Source organism: Sander lucioperca, chromosome 7 (genome assembly GCF_008315115.2).
Source record: "Sander lucioperca isolate FBNREF2018 chromosome 7, SLUC_FBN_1.2, whole genome shotgun sequence".
In the NCBI taxonomy this organism is placed as follows: domain Eukaryota; kingdom Metazoa; phylum Chordata; class Actinopteri; order Perciformes; family Percidae; genus Sander; species Sander lucioperca.
Window position 1 is genome coordinate 16,233,304 of NC_050179.1, and position 22,767 is coordinate 16,256,070.

General features: G+C 40.9%; 1 protein-coding gene across 1 annotated transcript in view; it reads right to left on the reverse strand.

Moving 5' to 3' along the window:
- Window positions 1-361: 361 nt before the first annotated feature.
- polr3b (polymerase (RNA) III (DNA directed) polypeptide B) overlaps window positions 362-22,767 on the reverse strand; it is a 29,520-nt gene continuing 7,114 nt past the window's right edge. Inside the window, exons 11-28 of the mRNA XM_031317159.2 lie at window positions 18,053-18,169; window positions 17,837-17,971; window positions 16,514-16,675; window positions 15,833-16,033; window positions 14,319-14,481; window positions 12,459-12,612; window positions 12,075-12,149; window positions 11,867-11,965; window positions 11,618-11,745; window positions 9,818-10,027; window positions 9,516-9,674; window positions 6,645-6,762; window positions 6,347-6,489; window positions 4,068-4,171; window positions 2,679-2,845; window positions 1,368-1,481; window positions 1,076-1,249; window positions 362-725 (exon numbers count right to left, since the gene is read on the reverse strand). Of these exons, the coding sequence (XP_031173019.1) occupies window positions 596-725; window positions 1,076-1,249; window positions 1,368-1,481; window positions 2,679-2,845; window positions 4,068-4,171; window positions 6,347-6,489; window positions 6,645-6,762; window positions 9,516-9,674; window positions 9,818-10,027; window positions 11,618-11,745; window positions 11,867-11,965; window positions 12,075-12,149; window positions 12,459-12,612; window positions 14,319-14,481; window positions 15,833-16,033; window positions 16,514-16,675; window positions 17,837-17,971; window positions 18,053-18,169 (2,553 nt within the window). The 3' untranslated portion in view covers window positions 362-595. The remainder of the gene's footprint in view (window positions 726-1,075; window positions 1,250-1,367; window positions 1,482-2,678; window positions 2,846-4,067; window positions 4,172-6,346; window positions 6,490-6,644; window positions 6,763-9,515; window positions 9,675-9,817; window positions 10,028-11,617; window positions 11,746-11,866; window positions 11,966-12,074; window positions 12,150-12,458; window positions 12,613-14,318; window positions 14,482-15,832; window positions 16,034-16,513; window positions 16,676-17,836; window positions 17,972-18,052; window positions 18,170-22,767) is intronic.

Genomic DNA, 22,767 nt, shown 5'->3' on the forward strand with positions numbered 1-22,767 from the left:
TTAAACAAAGGTCTGTGGTTGGATTCGAAGCAGGGTCGTCACCTGGACGCCCAAACAGGATGATCACTTTGGTAAAAAATAAAACAAGCTACAACTACTGGGGTAAGCCTGAAGGGTAGGAAAACACATTAAATACTTGTTTTGTTTTGAAAATCTTTCCGACAAAATAAAGAAAATAATGCCCATGATTTATAGCACTAAACAAAAGCAATGTTTTTTTTCATCATTGCATTTAGATTTGAGAGCATTTTTTTTTTAGGATTTTTAAGTTCCTATTTTTAAATTTGTAACTAAACAGGAAGTTAAAAGAACACAGCAGCTGATTGAGAAATATTTTTTGTGTTTATTATGTACACATAGAAAAAAAACATAATGGTGAAAGAGTATCAACATAAATGAGAAACTTTACATTGTTTTGGTTGTGAAAATCAACAAAAATGTCAAAATCCAAATTTGTTAAAGCTTTAGTCTGTTTCTTCCTGGTCATTCAAAGCTCTAACATCTTTTCCAAATCAATCGGTTTCATTCTTTGTAAACTATATCTCTAACTCGAAACCTTTCACTCACATAGACTGTGTTTCTGTTCCTGTCCTGATCACTCGTTGTAGCGCGACAGTTTAAGTCGGGGGATGATGTTCATGGACTGCAGCTCCTGGAACAGCAGCTTGCAAGCGTACGGGATACGCAGGGAGGAAACGTGGCAGGAAGACTTACAGTAGTGACACCTGGAAGATAGAAAGTGAGAATCAAACTGGAGACAAACCAGTGGAATAATGACTTCAGATCATTCCATCAGATCGGAGGACTAGTACGAGTTCGATAGCTGTCAAAAATCACCCCATGTTTTGTAGAGTTTATAGATTCAGTTTGTAACCAATCCTGTGATCACTTCAGACATCTGTGATATTTACAAACCAACATCTAGACTCTTTCTTTACCCGGTTGTAAGTGCATCTCACCACACAGGAGCTTTAAGGCACCTACAATAACCTACTAAAAAGGTTAGCCTGTACATTGTTTTCCGGGAGAAACTGATCAGCAGATCGGCAGTTGACGACAGAAGTGTTGAACTTACCACCCAGAGTATCCCAACAGGCCGCACTGCCCGCACACGTCCACCTCAAAGGCGTCACTGGAGATCATGAGGCGCTCCAGCAGCAACATGCTTGCTCCGTAGCCAATCAGACAGTCACGTTCCATCTCGCCCAGACGCAGACCTCCGTCTCTGGAGCGACCCTCCGTAGGCTGTCTGATAGCGGGACAGAAGCATAATAATATCACTATAGTAACAGAGATATTTGTATATGAGAGCAACACTGTTTTATTTTTGTTATTTCTATATACTTTATAATAGGACTTGTTATTACCTGGTGAGAACAGCTCTGGGTCCTCGGGCTCTCGCGTGCATTTTGTCGAGCACCATGTGCTTCAGTTTCTGATAATACACCGGTCCAAAGTAGATATAAGCCTCCAGAGGTTCCCTGAAGAAAATACGTAGATATCAAGCTAATGCATCCATAAAGATCTAGTCAATACTACAATACAGAATATCTTTATTAGGATACAATTTAATAACATAAAAAACAGTCAAAAATGAACATTTGAGACATAGTTCCTAACCCTTTTAAAACAACAAAGTCACACAATAACACAAAATAACCAACTTGCAAGGTAAAATTACTGTTTTTGTCAATAGAGTCTGGTGACTTTGAAAAGAGCGATATAACAGCTTCAGCTCCTCGTTGTAAAGGGCTGTCTCATGGCAAGGTAAATCTGTGAAAATATAGTATATAATAAATACAGCGTACACTTAAACTGATGTCGATTTTTTTTTAGGTGGCTTAAATATGTTTATTTGCTACCCCTGTCCACAGCAGTACACCGTTTAGCTTCCATGTCGGGACTCCTGTCTGCTTCTCCAAACTGGGGCGTGGGGACTGCCATTTACTGTAGGTAATACACCGACTATGGATAAGTATCTCATGCAACCCCACTTCAAAAGATATGAACTATTCCTTTGAAAACACCTGATGCTGAAAACATTGTGAGGATATGGTGCATTCAGGTGTCTCTGGGAAGCTCAGACACCCTACATTTGACAGTTGGCTGCCAAGATGCTATGTTTTTACAAGCTATGTTGTTGGAAAATCAAAAGCAAAAAAAACAACAGTACGGCTGAAACTGTAGTTCAACGAATCAAACAAGCTGATTGGTTGATCCCAACATCTTTCCTTTTGGGAGGCAGATTTGAAACACTAAGAAAAAAATGTAAATGCAAAACCCCTGCATGTCCGCTTGTGTGCAGCCCAGATAGGCAAATATGGACATTGTGACATTTATGAATACAATAAAAATACATTTCTTGCATAATCAAAAAAGGGTTGATCTTTAGCAGCCAACTCTTTAGGAATCCAATATCAGAGTTTCATTAAAGACACCAACAAGGAAGAGTTATCAGAACAGTCTTTGTTTACAACTGCATAACCATGAAACCATGACATCGCCCTGAGAAAGGGATTCAATATGTCGGTTATAATGATTTTCTATCACAGGCTAGTTTTAGGTTTTCACAAACTCTTACTGTAAAGAAAGAAAGAAACAGCCATTACAAAAACAACTAGTAATGGGATGTATGTTTGAGTTTTGTTCAATGGGATGAAACATAAGCTCTTTATTACCCAGTGATTCCTGAGGTGACGTAGTCCTTGCCCTGGTAGTTGTATCCATAGCGAATGAGATCCTCACATACATCCTTCACCTTGCTGCCTCCGAAGGCCGTACCATAGTGAAACCGTCCGTCCAGGACTCCCGCCTTCCCAGCCAGCAGTTCAATCAACTTTCCCACCTGGCACAATCAGACACATTCTTTGAAGTCCTCGAATGTAACAATGTCATCTGTTCATAAGATACATCTTTTGTGACTTAAACTCTCTCCTGCTAACAAATGTTGACGTTTTGGGTGAGATTAGATTACACATGTACCCCTTGGGGTGGGACCAGCAGTCTAAGGATGACTGATTTCAACAATTCCACTGAGGTCGCACCCAGAGGACCCCTGACCCCATCACATAAAAGGAAACACCTACTCTCATTTCACTCTCAGGCCACAGAAACATCCTCCCGAGCCAAACATTTCTGAGTCTTTTCCATGACGACGACAGCGAGCAAACACACTGGCACTGACAACTTTAGCAGTAAAGATCATTCAAGTTTTTACAGTGTAAGGGACAAAAAGCAGGCAGAAACAGGGCCAAGTTTCATGTCATTCACATTCAGCACCATATTACGGTTCATATGTACTGTGCATGTTTGATAAAACTTCAACACATTGCTACAGGCGGCGGCTTCGCTGGCAGCCGTCTCCGCAGCAACAAATATCTGTTTGTGAACAGTAAGATTGCTGCTTAGCGGCGTCAATGGACGTGTGCTCTGGAAGCCAATGATAACTCAAAGAGAAAAGGAGCGGGGATAATGAGGGTTTTGTCTCAGAAGAGTCGACACAAACTTATGAAGAGTGACGGTCAACACAGGGATAGAGGGGATTCAGACTGAACTCACAAATAACACAAATAACTGTCTACAGGTTTTGGATTAGGTGTCAAATTACCAAATTTAAATTCAAAATTAAAGTTGATTTGACCTATCAGACAAATGTTACACAAAATATGAGAGCTGAAATGATTATTCAATCAACTAATTATTTAACAGAAAATTATTTCCCAACTACTGTGATAATTGATTTATCATTTGACTCTCTCAAACAGAAATGCAGAACGCTGATTCCAGCAGCTCCAATCTGATCATTTTAAAGACATTTTATAGACTAAATGATTGATCGATTAGTCAAGAAAAGAATCATCTGATTAACAAATAATGAAAATAATCATTAGTTGCAGCCCTAATTTGAATACATCACCTTTGTTGCAATTGTTATTGGCATTTTACATTCTTTTCAGACATTTTATGGACAAAACAATGAAATAAAACCATAAAAGCAGCTAATTTGTTATAAAAAAACAATGTTGTTAGTTTGAGCCCAACAAGATATGTTTTTCCACAGTTTGTACCGTCATTCTGGAGGGATACCCATGAGGGTTCATGATAATATCTGGACAGATGCCCGTGTCACAGAACGGCATGTCCTCCTGTGGAACGATGAGGCCACAAACACCTGACACACACACACACACACACACACACACACACACACACACACACACACACACACAGAGAGAGAAAAGAAAAACATATTGAAGTCAATGCACACATCTGTACACACAGCAGCAGGACTGTACTTTTACAGAAATTGTAGAGGAAGCACAACAACAAGGGATTTATCTCTATTTAATGTGGCAAGAATTTGTCCATTTAGTAATGATTCAATCAACCAAAAATTAAACAAAATATTTTAAATACTTAATTGATTTTGAGGTTATTTATCAAGCAAAAATAACCAAAGTCAAACCAGCTTTACCCACTAACCTAACAGACAACATCATTTTGACCAAAAAAAAAGTGCAAACATCTAGAAAACGTTTTGTTGTGTGTAATGCTGCAGGGAGGTTTGGTGTGGACCTCTGGCGGAGCATGACCTTTCCATACATATGTGGACAGACAGGGTCCTCTTTTGATTCACATGGTATGGGGGGCAAGCACCCTGGTAGCCAGGAGTTTAAGTGTGAGTGCAAATGTTTGCTGAGGGGCCGAAGCACTCTCCCCTGGCTAGGGTAAACATATTGTAGGCCCATTTGCAAATGAAAAAAAGAGAAAGAGGAGAGAAGTGAAGGAGGGCAGGAAGTGTAGGAAGGTGCTTAGCTTGACAGGGAGACCGGGATTACACATCCATGACTTTCAGTTTAACTCAGAGGAAGTGAAGGGGATCAACTGGAGAGGAGAAATTGAATCCGTGCACGTGGGAAAAATTCACTATTAGCCGACCAGTCAGGGACACAGCACACAGCAGACTGCTGATGCCATGCAGGATGTAGTAACAGGATGTTGACTGGGAACAAGTACAGCAATTTACTGGAAAGTCATCCAAGAGCAGGAAGAAGGTGAAAAGAAAAGAAAAGAGAAAAGGCGAGTATGGCAGAGCCAGAAGAAAAGGTAAAAGGGGAAAAGAAAAAGAAAGAAAAGGCAGCACAAAAAGTTAGAATATCAGGGTAAAAGTAGGATAAAGGAGGAAAGAGAGGAGGAGGAAAGAGAGTGGAAAATGGAGGAGAAGATGATTGGAAAGACCTCAGAGAGAGAGAGAGAGACACTAGTTCCCATAGCAGACATCCTCTGTGTTGTTTGTTTTGTGTGAAAGTGAATGATAAAAGAGGCATGAAATCAGCAGAGAAAGGCAAGACAACAGCAAGGGTCCAGAGCCCTCCAACACAGCTCATACAGCCCCACGCTGGCGGCTCGCACAATGGGCCCCTACTACTGACAACCCCTCCACCTCCTCCCCCATCTCCACAGCTGTGTATGTGTGTGCGTGTAAATGATTAACTTATTCTGCTCTGCTGACCAGGACTTATGAGACTAGTCATGAGTAGCTGGGAGATCTATTGCTGCAGCTAAATTCACTTCTAATAAAATAATAAAAACTTGATTTAGGATTCAGTTTGAAATATTTGTAAAACAATAAAATGTGGTAAATTCAACATACATAAACAAACCCCACTGGAGCAAAAAAAATTAGTTTAACAAACATTTGTTTATTCTAAAGTAGCTGTGAACACCTTAACGTGACTGCAAAGAGCTCTGATTAAAAAGCCGTAAATCAGTAGCACATCTGGGGGTTTCCATCCAGATCACCAGCTAACCCCCTGGCGACCCCTCTCTCTTCGTCACTATCTGAGACAGAAGACATTGTCCCATCCCGAGCTGACCGCCCAGTGGCCACAGCGTTAATGAGGAGAGTAAATTATGCATGGCGCCAGTTAGCTTTTTGATTAAAACATCATACAAGCCCTCTATAGGGGAGGTGCTGCAAAACAATGGAGGTTGTAAACACTTTTTCTCCAGTAGCTGTAGAATACTGCTGGGGTGTAATAAATTTGCATAGTCTGGCACAGGACAAAGAGCCAATTAATTGAAAAGAGCTCTTGAAAGATGAGAACAGGGGGGCAGTGACAGAGCAACAGCTACTGGGACTTGACTCAACAAATGTTCAGGCACAGAGACGACCAACGTTTTTTTTCCCTGTCATTTACAATCTTTCATGACAGGCTCAAATTTGGGGCTCAAAGCGGTGAATATTAATGCAGTCCTCTTTTTTTTTTTTTTGCACATTTAGGTTTGAGCTCAACATGCTGCTCTTTTCAGATAGAATATGGTGTGACAGTGATGAGGTTGGCACCTTTCTGTCCGTGCCGACTGCTGAACTTGTCTCCTATCTCTGGTCTCCTGGTCTGCCTTAAGAGGATCTTGATGAGGAAAGCATCTTCAGCGTTGGATGAGATCATGACCTTCTCGATGTACGAGTCTGTTGAGCCCTTATAGCTGCAGAAAGAAAAATGTGATTTTCTTTACAGCAGGATATGCAAGAAATCAAATTTATTTTTTTTTTGTTCTTTTTTTACATACAGAAATTGAACAGGTGGGTCCACAGCAAGGTGGGTGGGTGGATGAGGTGTTGGCAGCTGCAGTGCACTCACCTGATGGGCACGTCTCTGTACTGGGGCTGGCCTGGCAGGGTACTGCCCTCCAGTGGTGTTTGGGTGACAGTCGGCATGGACTTGTTCACCAACACCTGCTTGTTCTCCACTTTCTCACCTGTGCCACACACAAGATATATCACACAGTTTAACGCAGTTAATCACAGTTTTAGGATGGCCTGCCCAGGCTTTTACATGCCCTTATATGATGGGACTCCTACCCCACACACTTCTTTTCAGAAGGAATTATGTTACATTCTGAAACCAAAACAGTCACAGATATTACAGTCTAAAATCTGGATCAAGTTCTGATTGACAAGCAGAAAAGACAAGCACAGATAGACGGCCTCTTCCTTCACACCAACTCCATGTTTTTGAATTAGACTTGTTACCAGCCATGACAGTGATGCAGGTATTGTTTTCAACTTGTGAATGTGTGTGTCATCATGGCAAAATGAGGTCCTGGAGACACCTACTGTAGCAGGAACTACAACAGAGGCAGTTTTGAGTATTTTACCAGGTGTTTATATGTCTGCGGCCAGATTTTGTCACCGTGACAGTGTTGCAACCATGCAAGATGCAGTCACGAAACTTTACAGATGTGTAGGCGAGATCAAAATGAAGGCCAAGCTCGAAAATGGGTGTGGTCCGAGCAACAGCCTTGGGCTCCCAACTTTAGACCCCCGACAACCGTGGAAGATACAGTCACAAAACCTTACAGGTGTGTAGTTGAGATCAAAAGGAGGGCTGAGTTCGAAAATGGGTATGGTCCGAGCAAGGGCGTAGGGAAGGGGCCCCCGCACTTTACACCCCTGGCCCAATTAGGCGTTGCAGCTGGTGTGATCCCATCGCAAGATAAGTCTTTAGTTTGGTTTGTTTAAAAAAAACACACAGGCATGGGCAGCTATGAGCGCATCCCTTCTGTTATCTCCACTATCTATTTTGCAAAGACACCACCGTTGCATTTGTAACTAAGCACAGCCCGAGATGATTGTGATTGGTATAAAGAAATACAAGCAATGAAAGACTACCTGTGCATTACCTTTCTAGCATAATGACCTTTCTTTATTTACTTTCAATTAAATGTAGTCAAGCACATTAAGTGTACTAATTAATTCTCTGCACAATGACAGTGTCCTTCATTGGGTCGTGGTGTGTGTATGTAGACACAAACTGAAGCTGTGATAAAAGAAAGCTGGATACTCTGCTAATGTTGTAAAGCCATTAATCAGTACTAGATTGAGATATTTTTAAGACCCCAACAAATGGAGACTTTAGGCTCCTTTCTTTTCCTGTAAAACAGTGAATCTTTAATTGTGATCTATTCTGTTTATGCCTTCTTGCATACAATCAACCAATAAAGCCATTACAAATTGTTTATTGATATTTTTTAAAAGTATAACGCTACATTAACCAACAATTATTTACGAGATGTTATCATGGTTTCATTTCTTAATTTTTATGATATTATTTCGGTTTAATTACCGGTAATATAACAGTATGCTGTAAGACAGAACACTACGGTACGAGTGGAGCGCATTCAAACACCTGAAAAACTGAGTTACACTGCTCACTGAGTGAAACATCAATGACTATATGGAGCTAAATCAGGGCCAAATGTTTTGTTAATTAAATATTTTATTTATTTTATTATTGTTAAAAAAATATATATAGTTGAAAAACTAAAGCTTGAAATTGAAAATTTAAGTTTTGGTTTAAAACTTGAAAAATAAAACCATAAAAATAAGTGTACCAATTTTTCTTTCAGTTTGAATAAAATTTAGATTAAATTCTGGAATTATTTTAAATTAATTATTAATTTTCATTTTTCACTTTCATATTTGTTTTCAGTTCCACATTTCATGTTTTCACATTCAAAACTTATTTTTTTTACGACTTCAAATCTTTTTTTTCAGTTTCAGATCAGTTTTTTTCAGTTTCAGACTTTCGGCCCTGATTTTGCGTAGGGGGCGTGGCTTCAACTCAGAGGGGCGTGGAATTATGAGTGACAGCCTAACAAAGAAGGCAGAAGACTCTCCTCAGTCATGTTGCCTTCAGGAAATTGTGTTACTGCGAGACCTATGACTGAATGCTTTCTATCCACCATATACATGTGAATTTTACTAAATAAACTGATGCCAGTGACAAAGTTCCATTTAAAAAACTGTTTTGGACAACACGTGGTACCAATTACACTATAAGAGCAATAAACTGTGCCAAATTGTGCAGTTCAGGAGGAACAATGACTTCTCCCACTTCCACGTACGACTTTGAATGTATACACCACAGTATTCACTCGGCAGTCAGCATGACGTCCGCTCCGCCAAGGCAACCCTGGCGCCAGCGCACAGGTAAGGCATGTGAAAGACATTAGCATTTTTTAATAGATACTTTGGGACATTATCCCCGCAGTGGCATTTCTTTTGTCATTAACACATAAAGGGAAAATAGGTAGACAGCTGGACAAAGCTGGAAATGAAGCATTGCAGCCACTATCGAGTTATGGTCATTCTGACAAACAGTGGTTAACAAAGACACTACACGTTAAAGTCAAAAAACTTGAGCTGGACACTGAAATTAGTGTAAAAACACCAGCTAGTGTGAAGCTAACATTAGTTATTGCTAACTTTAGTGCTAACAATGCTTAATTTCCAGCTTTGTCCAGCTGTCCACCTATTTTCCCTTTATGTGTTAATGACAAAAAAATATCCATATGACTAGCCAATGCCAGAAAAGTAACTGGACAACCTGTAAAAGACTGAACATTGAATCAAAATTATTAATGACACAGTTGGTCACATTTACTGGAGCAGTAGTCTGGTAAAGAGCAGCAAGGTATGCTGGGACTCTTCCAGTCCTGCTGGTACTCACCAGGGGAGCAGATGCCATCAGCATCCAGGATGCTGTGCCTCCAGATGGGCTTTCGTGTGACAGCATCCAGCATGGGCCCCATTACCTTGTCAAAGGTCTGGTTGGTGTAACGCCGGAGCGTGCACTTGGCATTTTTATAGACAAGGCACCGGCCAAATCCTGGAAGGAAACATAGAGATTCAGCTACCTGAACAAGTTGTTGAGATGCAAACATGTTGTAATATAAGCCTTTAGGTAAAAGCCAATTAAACATTTTGATCAAAATGCTAAAATCCTGTCATACTCAGACAAACAGCTCTCACCTCTGTCAAGCGAGGCTTTGTTGAGGATCAGAGCGTCCTCAATGTCATAGCCACTGTAGCTCATCACGGCCACGGTGGCGTTCTGACCAGCGGGCAGCTTCTCAAAGTCAATCAGCTCGATGGTTTTGGTTTTGACCATGGGTTTCTGAGGGTACGCGAGCAAGTACATCAGAGTGTCGATACGGTTCCTCTGGTTGTAGCCAATAGTACCTGAAGAGAGGAGATATGACGAGTAGATGAACGCTTGCATAAATAATTTACTTCTGTAACTCACTCTTTAGTCTGGATCAACATAAGCACATTTCCAGGATAAAACCTGACATCCGGCGCGATGTCAGGCTTTGCTGCTGACCTTCCGCTCTCTGTGTGTTGCCGTTCTCAAAATCCCTTCGAAACGGGAAACAACAACAAACTTCGAGCTACCAAGCCACACGCTGAAAATGGCAACTTTTGAAGAAAATGTGAATCGTGCAACAAGGCAGGTGTGCTTGGTTCTTTCAGGAAATTATTGATTTACAAAGAATATGTTTACGGCATTTACGATCTAACTGAGAGGTTTTGGGACAAATTGGCGGGATTGCTGTGGACGAAGTACACACGGCGATACACTGGTAAGAGCAAATTATATTTAACCAGACCTTACTGCACAGCGCTGTGCAGATAGGTCTGGCAATGCGAGACTACTCACTCTCTTGTTAGTGTTTACTGCATGTGGAACATTCTTTTTAAAGTCCCAGTGTCAATGCACACAATGTTTATAACTGTCTGTAAATCAATTATTAGCGGCTTATAGGTGTTTAATGCTCCTGTTGGGTGGGTTGGGGTTGGGTCTGGTTAGCACCATCTCAGAGCAGCGGAGTGGAAGAACGGGGGTGAGTAATGGCATAAAGCCTGGCCTCCCTGGAAGCCTTGACATTTGTCAGATGCTATTACTTCACAATCAGGCTACAAGCACAGAGTCTGTGATAATAGGCCCGAGCCACACAACCAGATTTGCACATGTATAGGACTGATCACACAAAACTGACAAGGCAGAGGATATTGGGCCAAATATAGTTCCAGTCAGTGTTTTTGTAATAATGGGGGGAGGGGAGGAAGGGACGGAGGGAGGTAAAGCTGTGGGGCGGGGGTGACTGCGGCTCTTACGAATGTTAGCAGGGCAGTTTGGGGAAGTTTTGGTTACCAAGGAGCTGTGGGTGCGCACTCTGTGGTCTTTCGCAGCTGAGCACACTGACCCCCTGAGCACAGCCAGAGCAGACACAATGAATTGCTAATGACACTCTGGTTGACTGGCAGGGAAAGGGCCTCCGCACACACACAGCACAAAAGAGAACCTACGCAAGCGCCCCATGTTTGATGTCCATGCGCGCGCGCGCGCGCACACACACACACACACACACACACACACACACACACACACACACAGACACACACACACAGACACAGACACACGAAAAGCACTCAATCACACAAACAAATGTATTCTGACAAGAAGTAGAGCAGGAGCAGAGTTTTGGGGGAGACGAACCAGCAGGCTGCTTGTATCTATAGTGTTTGTTATTCTAATGTCCTTTTGTATGATTTTAACTTGTGCAAATAAAACTCTAAATCAGCAGATTTAGGAGGCTTAAAAATAGTCTTGATGTAAGATTAAATTACTTTCTGTATCTGTGTTTGTGTGTATGCATGCACAGAAGTAAACACTGCAGCTGTGAGGAGGATGTTTGAGAAAGGATTTGAGATATTTACAGTTTAATGACCTGCCAGATGACTGAAGCTACCTGCTCAGCTGAGTCTTACCCATGGCCTGCTTGCCCATAGCGCACTGGTATGTGTTTCTGGGTGACTGGTTGTGGTGGGGGTAAGGAATGAGGCCAGCGCACACCCCGAGCAGAGTGAAGGGCTCGATCTCCAAGTGTGTTGTGTCTCTACAGAAATAAAAAAAAAAGAAATAAAAGAGGCAGTGAAACCAGCGTGTTGAATGACAAACAAATCAGGAGAACCGTTTCCTATTTTCTAAGTGTGTCAGGTGAGTCACGTGCCACTCACTTGCTAATCATGTGTTCATAAAGAGCGATGTGACAGTCATTCTCCTCATTGACATCCAGGTACTCCACCAGGCCCTCGTGCAGAAAGTCTTCAAAGGTTCTGTGTCAGGAAAAGTGTGTTTAAGTTATTTAAAAAAAACAATTGGCCCTTTCATAATTATCTGCAAACAAATATGCTCTTAAAAACTCCTCCGGACTCCCAGCCTCACCTGTAGCCCTGTGACAGATCTTCCATGTGTTTGTTTTTCACCATCGGCTGTCCCCTCTTAACTATGATGTACGGCCTGATGGAGAACAACACAGACCAAAGCAGAACACTGTCAAACTACTAATGAGACTTTTTTTTTTTTTTTTTTTAACATAGTCTTTGTAATAAAACACAGGGAAGAAAAAATATGAAAGGTTCTTGAATTTTACCATTCCAGCAAAGAACTCAAATTTCCAGTATTAGAACATTTTAATAATGTGCCATTCAAAGACCTAGCTGTACTAGAGTGTTGTACTAGTTTTTGATCACAAAATGTGTCCTATAGCATTTATTTGTCATGCTTTTTGTATGCCTTGTGTTGAAGTCCAGGTTTAAACTACTCCACCTGCAGAGACGTCCTCCATCAGAAGAGATGTAGACGCAGCGGTCGGTCAAGTTGGTGGAGATGGACACAAACTCGTTGATGAAACCCGCCCTGCGCATCAGTCTGAAGGTGCTGACCAGTTTGGGATGATCTCGAATCACACCGAGAATGTTACCTGTTGACATGCACATATTTGACATATTACATAACCACAAAAACACTCAAGTGCTGCCACCCACTATCACCTTTCAGTGTATATACTGGTATCAGTCTTGGACATGAAGATATATTTTGTCCTGCAACCTGGAAGTGAGTCAGTCCTGTACCCAGGTAACAGTCTTTAAAATGATTGAGCTTTGATTAAAGGAACATTTTGGGAATTACATTTGCTTTCTTACCAGGAGTTGGGTGATAAGATTGATGTGTTTAGCTAGGCACACTCTTTGACTCTGTAGTTAACAATGTCGTCACTAATTTCCAGTAATTAATTTGCTTAGGTTTCTGGATGTCATAATCTGCAGCCGGTAGTCTTTGAGAGTAAACAAACTGATGCCAACTTCTTTGTTTAATAATTGTCAGATGTATTTGTTTCCAGCATGTGTTTCTCGGTTTGTGTCTAAAGTAAGGTTGCAACTAATGATTTTTTTTATTTTATTTTTTTTTATAATTAATTCATCTGTCTAATAATTTTGTCTATAAAATATCAGAATTTCCCAGAGCCCAATGTGACGTCTTCAAATGACTTGTTTTGTCTGACCAGTCTAAAATGCAAAGATATTGTGTTTGCTATCGTATAAGAAAAAGAAAAGCAGCAAATTATGACATTTAAGAAGCTGGAACATAGTGCTGGGCGATATGAGGAAAAACTTGTATTTATATTTTATATTTGTACTTATATTTATACTTATTATACTGTCAGGAGTACATAGAATATAAAAACATGCCCGTTCAGCAGTATAATTTTGTAAATGTACATTATTAGCCTTACAAATCGTTTGTGCCACAAATTGTTTTTTTGTACCATGGTGTATTGCCTTGTTAAAAAGAGACAGTTGTGGGTTATTATGTATTGTGTGTACACAGTTAAGTGCAGCCCAGCACTACTAGAACACGGACATGTTTAGCATATTTCCTTGAAAAATAATTCAAATGATTGACGATAAAAATTGCGATTTCTGTCGATTGACCAATCGAGTAATTGTTTCAGCACTTGTCTAAAGAAAGATCCATAATGAGTCTAAACGTTGCAGCAGATAATTAAAGATAAGATGGGAGTGCTAAACAGTGAGTACATTATACATTTGGGTTAAGTTCGGAGACAAAAACTCACATCCACAAACTTTAAATGGAAATAAAAAGAGAAACAGCATGCGTATACAGTAGTGTACTCTGAACCTCCAGACTGGGGAAAGCAGTGCCCAGGCTACCTGCAGGGGTTTGTTCATATCAAGTCTGACAGACAAATGAATGGAGAACAGAGGAGACACTGTGCTCTGCCTCTGTGTGAGGGCACATTTGCAGTGAACACACTCTGAAGGGCTTTGACACCTGCTGCTACCAACTAATTAAATGGTATGACAGCTAATATAATTTGACAGTTATCAGTGGAGAGACAAACATATACAGTAATTAAGGGGCCAAGTTCTGACTGAAGAATAATATCCACTGCTGCCATGAAATTAATGACTTATCAGCCTCCCTGCAAAATACAAAATTGCTTTCTGTAAACTAAACAGAATATTTTCTCATGTTCATAAGCAATGCATTCAAAACAGGGAGGATTAAACTTTCTTTTCAAGTGATCTAAAGCAACAGCATCCACTGTTAATTCTCTTTGTGTTTATTTATTTATAAGGCTGCAACGGTGCGGAGGGGTTTTACCATTGAGGAAGACGAGGAAGACGCTTGGGTAGGAGAGCTCCTCTCCACACAGCAGGTTGACGTCTTCTACTCCCAGATTGAAGGCCAGTTTGATGATCGGACCGTCCTCCATGTCGGTGGTGATGTGGGTCATCAGAGCCAAGTTCTTCACCAGACCACAAGCCTACAAACCAAAAACAATAATATAAACCATGTACATATATTATATTATATAGAAGGTTATGTTTGTAATTACACCAAATAACGTTAAAGGACAAATCCGGCGCAAAATGAACCTTGGGGTTAATAACACATGTGTACTGAGTCGACCGTTCTCTGGGATATGGTTTCATGTTAATCGAATGTGACCAGTTTTATCGCAAACCGCTAATTAGCTTATAACGCTAGTCGTCGGGGCACGGGTAAAGTAAAAAGAAATCGCTATTTCTATACCACTAACAAGGCTCAAAATAGCACCACACTTCCACGGTAGCATAATGAGGGTCCCTACATGTAAACCGAAGCGTTGAGAACTTTGTAAGTTACACGTCGTTCGTCTGGTCATGACTGTTTTCCCAAGATGGCGCCCGCATGTAAACGTGAACGGTACTGTCTTTCTAAACTATCTTTTTAATAAACTGTCTGTACACTTACAAAGTTCTCAATGCTTCGGTTTACATGTAGGGACCCTCATTATGCTACCGTGGAAGTGTGGTGCTATTTTGAGCCTTGTTAGTGGTATAGAAATAGCCACACCAAATCAATCTACAACAATATTTAGTTGACATCCAATGACATTTTTTAAAGAGCATGTGGCGAATTTAAGCTCTGTATGGGCCTACCTGTCAATAACTCCCCTCCCTGTTTCTCTTTTTAATGGTAGCTCGTAGTCATTAAGTGTCACAGGAGGGAAAAACAAAAAATCTTCTCAACCTTGAAGGTCCAATAGCCTTTAATAAAGGCCAATAAACTGAAATTTCAAAGCAGTATATTTGCTTTCCAAGCTCACACTCATATTCTTTCTTTCCTTCCTTCCTTCCTTCCATCCCTTTCTTTCTGGGTGTAGTCTAGAACCAGGGTACTGACTAAGCAGTGCTTTACACATTAAATATGGTGTTGATCAAAAAAGAAAATGTAATGCAACCTGAATTTTGCCAGCAGGTGGGTAAATTTAGCAAATGCACAGGTGTGCCACATGTGTACACAAGAAATAACAAATAGTGTAATGAATAATGGAAGTCATCATTAGTTGCAGCCCTAATTCCTAAAATATGCTGTTGCTTGCGCACTCACATTTTAAACAGCAATTATCACAACATACATATGAACATAATGATAATGAACATACATTAAGAAATAACTTTGCACACACATGCTTAAGGGCATGGGGTTCTGCTCCATACATACAGTACTTTTAACTCTGATTTCAGCGTCTTTCAGATATTCAACATGGAGAGCTGTTTGCATTCCCACAGGAGGTGGTGTTAGTATAACCAGCAGGAACAGCTCAGGTGTGGCTGCTGCAGATCACTCACCTCTCCCTCAGGGGTGTCAGACGGACACAGCATGCCCCACTGTGACGGCTGAAGGGAGCGCGGCCCGCTGACTTTCCTGGTCTTCTCAAACTGGGAGGAGATCCTGGTCATCATGCCAAGAGCCGAAATAAAGGAGAGACGGGACAGGACCTGGGTGACACCCTGACGGTCCATCTTGAATCTCTTCAGAGACCAGTTGCCCTGTGAACAGAAAAGTTACTTTTCTTTATTACCCTGCCTATTTACTTACTCTACTTGCTACTAAAGTTAAAACTTTATTCTTGATCTAAAAGTAGCTCATGAAAGTAATTTCAAGTTAACCCATGTTCAAATGGAAAAAAAAAGTTTTGTTTATTAAGTAAATCTGAAGTATGAACAATATTTTTCTTTTGACTATACTTAATGTACACCTACTTCGCTATTCCAAAAGTTTACTTCTGTAGAAGACCATGGGATACGGATAAATACAGTATATATCACTTGCAAAAAAAGTAGTCTGAGTGCCCAACACTGTCCATATAGACAGAGCTGACAGGGACTCTGTTTGTTGCTCAAAAATACTTCAGCAGTCCAGATGTTTGTTGGCATTAGGTTTTAAACCAAGTCCCTCTGGGGACGAGGTCCTTTCTTTCTATTTAATTATTTCTTTATAGTTATGGTCTCCGACTTTCCCACACTCACCGTGGATATGGCATTGACCATGCCGTTGGTAATCTGATCCTGCCGCATGTGCTTCACCACATCAAACTGAGCTGCTCTCTGTTTGGGGATGATCTGGTCAGCGATTTTCTTTAGTTCAGAGTTGAACTTCTTAAACAGATCTTCAAACAGCAGAGACAAGAGCTGGACAGGACAGAGAGACATCATCAGTCATAACATTTTTGACATTTAGTCTGACTCTCAGATCTACTGGCACCCCACATCTGTTCCTGTCTCTAATCATCGCTGAGGTGCATTTACAGTCAGATTTAATAACCAGGTGTGCCGGCTCACTGATAAGCCTGACCTGGCCTCCATCCCAAGTCCCTGTCCTCCTCCGCCAGGCCTACAGGAGGCAACCTCTCTCACAATTCCCCCCCCCCCCCCCCGCCCCCGGTGCATTAGCATACATCAAAACAAACAGGCAGCGCTGCTTAAAATTAATAAAGAAATTAAGCTTCCGTTGCGCAGCCTGGCCAATTAGTTAAATGTCAGGGAACCATAATTGGAGAGTGAGGAGATTGCTGGCGTTGTTAGTGTGTAAGCCCCCTATTGAAAGAGGGCTCTGCACCGCCCCCCCCTGTCTCTCCCATCTCCTGCTCCTTATACAGAGCAGGTTGGGGGGGGGGGGAATTAAAGGCCTTAAGACAGCAGTAATTACATTATCAGAGCCGAGCCTGCGGATTAGCTCAATCGCTCCAGTCAAGGCAGCAATTCTATTGTCACGGTGCTGCAAAATCCCCATGCTTCCACAGCCTCTGGATTTTGGTGCCACTGCATATCTCTCTCCTGACAAAGCCAGGCTGAAATACAGGGGGAGGGGGCGAAAACAAAACAGGGAAAACAAAGCTGAGGGAAAATAATGAGAGTCTTATTAAAAGAAGGAGGCAGGAACAAAGATGCAGGTGAGAGATCAGGGCTGGAGTCGCCGCTGTCCTCTGGTCCAGTGCTGTGATCCATTCACACTAAAGCATGCAAGCATTATTTGTTCTTTTCTATACATGTATTATTATAAACATCAAGCCTGTTTTGTTTTCGAGTGGCCCTATGAGTAAAGAAAAGGTAGAAAACACCTTTCAGTTATAAACACCCAGTTCAACAGGGTGCCTTTTAATGCCAGAACTGAACTCTGGCTCATTTACAATTTCCTGTTGATCAGTTGACAAATTAACAAATAAAGTGAACTTAATAGAGCAGCATGTTTTTGTCATGTAATGTGAAAATATAATAAGACTGACTGAATGGGGGATTAAATATGGCGTAATTCAAGCAGTAAATGAGACCACATGGTGCATAGAGGCTTACCTGTCCAGCCAACTCCAGACGTTTGTTGCCATAGTAATCTCTATCGTCCACCCTGTTGTCCCCTTGAGCTAGGATCACCCTCCGAACCATCACAGCCAGGTAGATACACTTAGCCCGAAAGTTAAACTCTTTGACCTACAGACAAAACACAAAATGACTATACTTTGTGGAATATACTAAGTATAATCCATGATTCTTTTTGGTTGGTTAACATACCGGGACATGTGTGAGGATAAGAGATGCCAAAAGCTCTCTGGCCTCCTCCATCTTGGTCTTCTTGGGGCCTCCCCACATGCGCTGTCTCCGCACTTTATTCCCGAGGTACCTCAGAGCCTGAAACACAGAGCAGCAGATACAGCACAGGTCAAGGAGCAGGAGAGCTGAGTGTCTGAAAATGTATAGATATTGGAGCAGATGTGATACCTGATTTCACAGTGCATATGATAACAATATACTTTTTTGATTCCTTAGATTGAGGAATATAAAAATGATTTGTAACTAATTTTTTTGAGGCACAATTAATGCACGTGCATTCTGTGATTTGGGCTTTGGGCCGCTCTGTAGTTTGAGATCTCAGGAAGCAATGAAGCAGTAACGCAAGTATCGTAACTTAAGTAATCGACAGCCCTACTTTTAAACCCTTTTTTATTTAACAAAATATGCAACAAGTCGATGCATCTGTGTTGAATAAACAACTTTGCATTGTAAAATATGATCTAAAATTAGATTAAGCTCAGGAAATATTGGGTCAAAGGAAGAAAAAGTGAACATGATTTGATTTTGATGGAAACCTTCTGTACTTGAATGAAGTTGTTTTTTTGACTCCAGACAGTAGACATATATAGGGAGAGAGAGGGGGAGGACATGCAACAAAGTTTCTCGACCGGAGTCAAACCGGGGACGTTGTCAATAACATAGTCACAGTTTTCCATCGACGCCCCGCAACTTTTGATACTTAAAGGAGAATTCCGGTCAATTTCAACCCGTAGCTCTGTTGTTTGGAAATTTGGAGTGCTGGCAGTAGCAAAAAAAACCGAAAACAATCGGTGCTGCCTACACTGTGTTATCCCCCTGCTAGCGTTAGCACCCAACAGGCTTAAACAGGGCAAGTTTTAAACGTGTTGTAAGCCTCTAAACATGCTCGAAATGTCATTACAAGTGCCTACCCATGCGCAGTGATTCCTTCCGAGGGAACACAGCGAATCTGACTGCAGTAGATGTGACAGAAAGGCATAAAAATTGTGTTAATCCAGCTAGTGCACATACCTCTGTTTATTTCCTGTTTTCTGGTCAAGTCCACACTAGTCGATTGTCAAACGCATACGATCCAATATTCCAGTCAAATTTGCTGTGTTCCCTCGGAAGGAATCACTGCACATGGGTAGGCACTTGTAATGACATTTCGAGCACGTTTAGAGGCTAAAAACACACGTTTAAAACTTGCCCTGTTTAAGCCTGTTGGGTGCTAACGCTAGCAGGAGGCAGCACCAATTGTTTTAGTTTTTCTTGCTACTGACAGCACTCCAAATTTACAAACAACAGAGCTACGTGTTGAAATCGAAATTCTCCTTTAATTGGGTATTCAAAAAGGTATTGAGGTTCAAAACCCAGCTCTGACTAGTCTCTGATTAGTTAATAGTTCTGTTAGCAATGTGATGATTTAAACTGCATTTAGTGAGTTTGCAGCTAATGTTATTGTAAAATGATTAGCATCTGTGGAAATTTGAAAGAGCACATAAAACACATGTATCAGGCTTATGGGAGGTCAAGTGAATCTCTCTCACTCACACACTCACACACACACACACACACAAACACCTGAGTCAGAGTTCCTCTGGAGCCCTCTACTGAACTATAGAAAAGGTCAAAGGTTAATGAGGCTGAAGACTTTTTGCAAGACCACCCACCCTGCCCTCCACAATGCATTATATATAAATATATTATATATATACCATACTGTGTAGTGTGTATAAAACAAGTTATGTCCAATTCAGAGAAATAAAAAAATATATATTATTTGATGAAATCATGCTTCATCATATCTGATTTCCAAGTATATATCACTGGAAAAAAAGAGATGACAGTCAAATTTGGTTTAGGCAGATTACTTATCATAATCTGATAACAGAGTTTCTTAAGCCTTATCTGCCTTTAATTATATAGATTTAGGCCTCATTGTGCACAGTACAATGACCAATGAATACCATGAAAAGACATCATGGAGGCTGGCAGACAGAGAAACATGAGAGCTGTGCAGACCGGTTGCTAGGAAGCAAATATGGCCTCATCAATGCATCAGTGGTTCCTCTAACAACATAATCTTTATGAAAAACAAATTGGCCGATTGCATTCATCTGTAGATGTCAAAGAAAACACGCAGGCCTCCTGAATAAACCACCCAAAGCATTACTTGAGTGGGTGGTAAGACAAAACCTTATTCATCTGATCACAGAGTGACAAAGAAAATACCTTCTGTCAAAAGACAGGAGCCGCTTGTTTCTGTGTCTGAACAACAACATCCTGCTCTTCAGACAGAGTCAATGGGCATATTAGGGCTGGCTGATAATTCAATATCATTGTTTATTGACTTCCAGGGGTTGTCAATTATTTGTTATCATTCTTCAAATTATTGATTCCAAAATAATTATTCTGAGCATGCAGTAAAGTCAAAATTGTCTGTAAGTTTATATTTACCGTACAGATATGAAAGTGGTATCAATCTTGTCATCTGTACTTCTTTTTTGTTAAAGAGAGATTTAAACAGGTCTATATCAATGCAGCAGAGGCCAAGATACCTTGATGCTTGGTACCTGCATGGGGCAAGTTAAAAAAATTCTGGATCCTACTTTTTTCCTAAAGCAACAAATTCCATCTATTAAAGTGGCCATATTATGCTCATTTTCAGGTTCATAATTGTATTTTGAGGTTGTACCAGAATAGGTTTACATGGTTTAATTTTCAAAAAACACCATATTTTTGTTGTACTGCACATTGCTGCAGCTCCTCTTTTCACCCTGTGTGTTGAGCTCTCTGTTTTAGCTACAGAGTGAGACCTCTCACAGCTGTAACATCTTTGTTGGCAGTCGCACATGCGCAGTAGCTAGGTAGGATCACATCAGCTAGCTAGCTGTTTGTTTCTACAACTTCAGTAGTACAAAGCAGGATTAGCCGGGAGACTTCTTCTAAACGAGGGCACACTTCCAACTTTGCGTGGAATACCTGCAGAATAGGGACATGTAAGTAGTTCTTTTGTAGATTATGGTGAACTAGTGTGTGTTGTAGCAGTGTTTTGCCATTCAGAACGAGCTAGCATGCTATGGTTAGCCACCTTGTTTCGGCTAGTGACGTAAAAAGCCCTGCTGATTTTGACCAGCTCACCCGGAGACTGAAGGCAGGACACATTCAGAAACCCGTATCTCACTCAAAACAGCATGGATGTTTTTTTCCAAGTTTGTATGCGTGTGGAAGCACCAGAGACACAAAATAACACCCCAAATCCCAGAAAAAGTGTTTTTTTTCATAATATGGGCACTTTAACGAGACCGTCCCTGTCTGGTAAATGCCCATGCCCCTCAAACTCCACACACACATTTAGTACCACAGAGGCTCTGTTAAAAAGTTCAAGTTTAGGCTGAGAAAACCTTGATACCATCAGGGTTATTTTCTCAGACTTTAAAAGCTCCTTCTTCATTCGTTTAATGTGATTTTTGATTGTGTAGTGAACTGAATATTATCAAGGGAAACCTTTACGTTCTGTGCCCTGTTGCATAAACTACCTTAAGTTTCAAACTTAAGTTTGGCCCTTATGCAAAATATTTCCCTAAGTTTAGGGGTTCATTTAGGAGTTTTACATAAAGCCTCTTAGTTTGTCTCCTTGCCATCAAGTGTTTAGCGATTGGGCGAATATATCGGCGATTTTTGTCATTTTATTTCGCTAATGGTCTGCTTCTGAAGAACGAGTGGGAGCCGGGAAAAACAGCATGTAGAGCTAGCATTTTTTCACGTACTCTGTGAATAAAGGGTTTATTTCAACCAAACCAGAGTTGGTGATTGTTGGAACAATGGAAAAACTCACTAAGACGGGTTTGGGGAGTTTTATTTAGTTTCCATCCAGTTTCTTTTTTAAAGAGTATATTTATTGATTTCCAAAGAGTCAAGCAACCAAGAATGAAGGAGCATGATAAAAATACGTACCCTCTTCCCAATGCACCAATGCAATGCACCTAGTGTGTTTTACGATGAGTTAACAAGGCAATTAAGCTAGTCTTAGTGCGGTGAAAGAGACATCTCCTACAACCAACTGGAACATCCCACAGGCAAAAACAACTCAAGGCAATCAACACTTGCAGGTCAGCTGGCAAGGCATGGTTCCTCCTAGTTTGGTAGAGATTTTAAAGATAGACTGACGGTTAAATCTATACTCTACTCCTCTTCAATCACCATAAGTTCCGCCATTGTCTTATGTTCCACAAGTTATTTTACTTTTAAGAGACTGGTATGTGAGGGATAGGTCATGATTTTCGAATCTTCGAATAGCCATTCAATTATAAAAAACTGAATAGTTTATGCAGTTCTTTTTTCCGCAGAGCATGTAAGCGGAGAGCAAGCAGCTTTTTTCTTTTTTTGGAATGAGTGGTAAGCGATTTGAGTGTCATAGCGGGCGAAAACGAGCGCAGAGCGATAAACTGGGGAGCAGAGGGAACGAACAGCTCTGTGAGGAGAGTAAATCCTCATTGCATCACTCTGAGGAAAATGGTTACTAAGGACCTTTTAACATCGCGTAAGGGAATACATAAGTAGCTAACGGAAACATTTAGAGATCAAAGGGTTTTCCCTTACAACATCCTAAGGAAATGGTGTTTTTATGCAACTCATTTTTTCTAAGGCATCCATAGATGAAAATGTAAGGGAAACCTTAAGGCTCAGACACA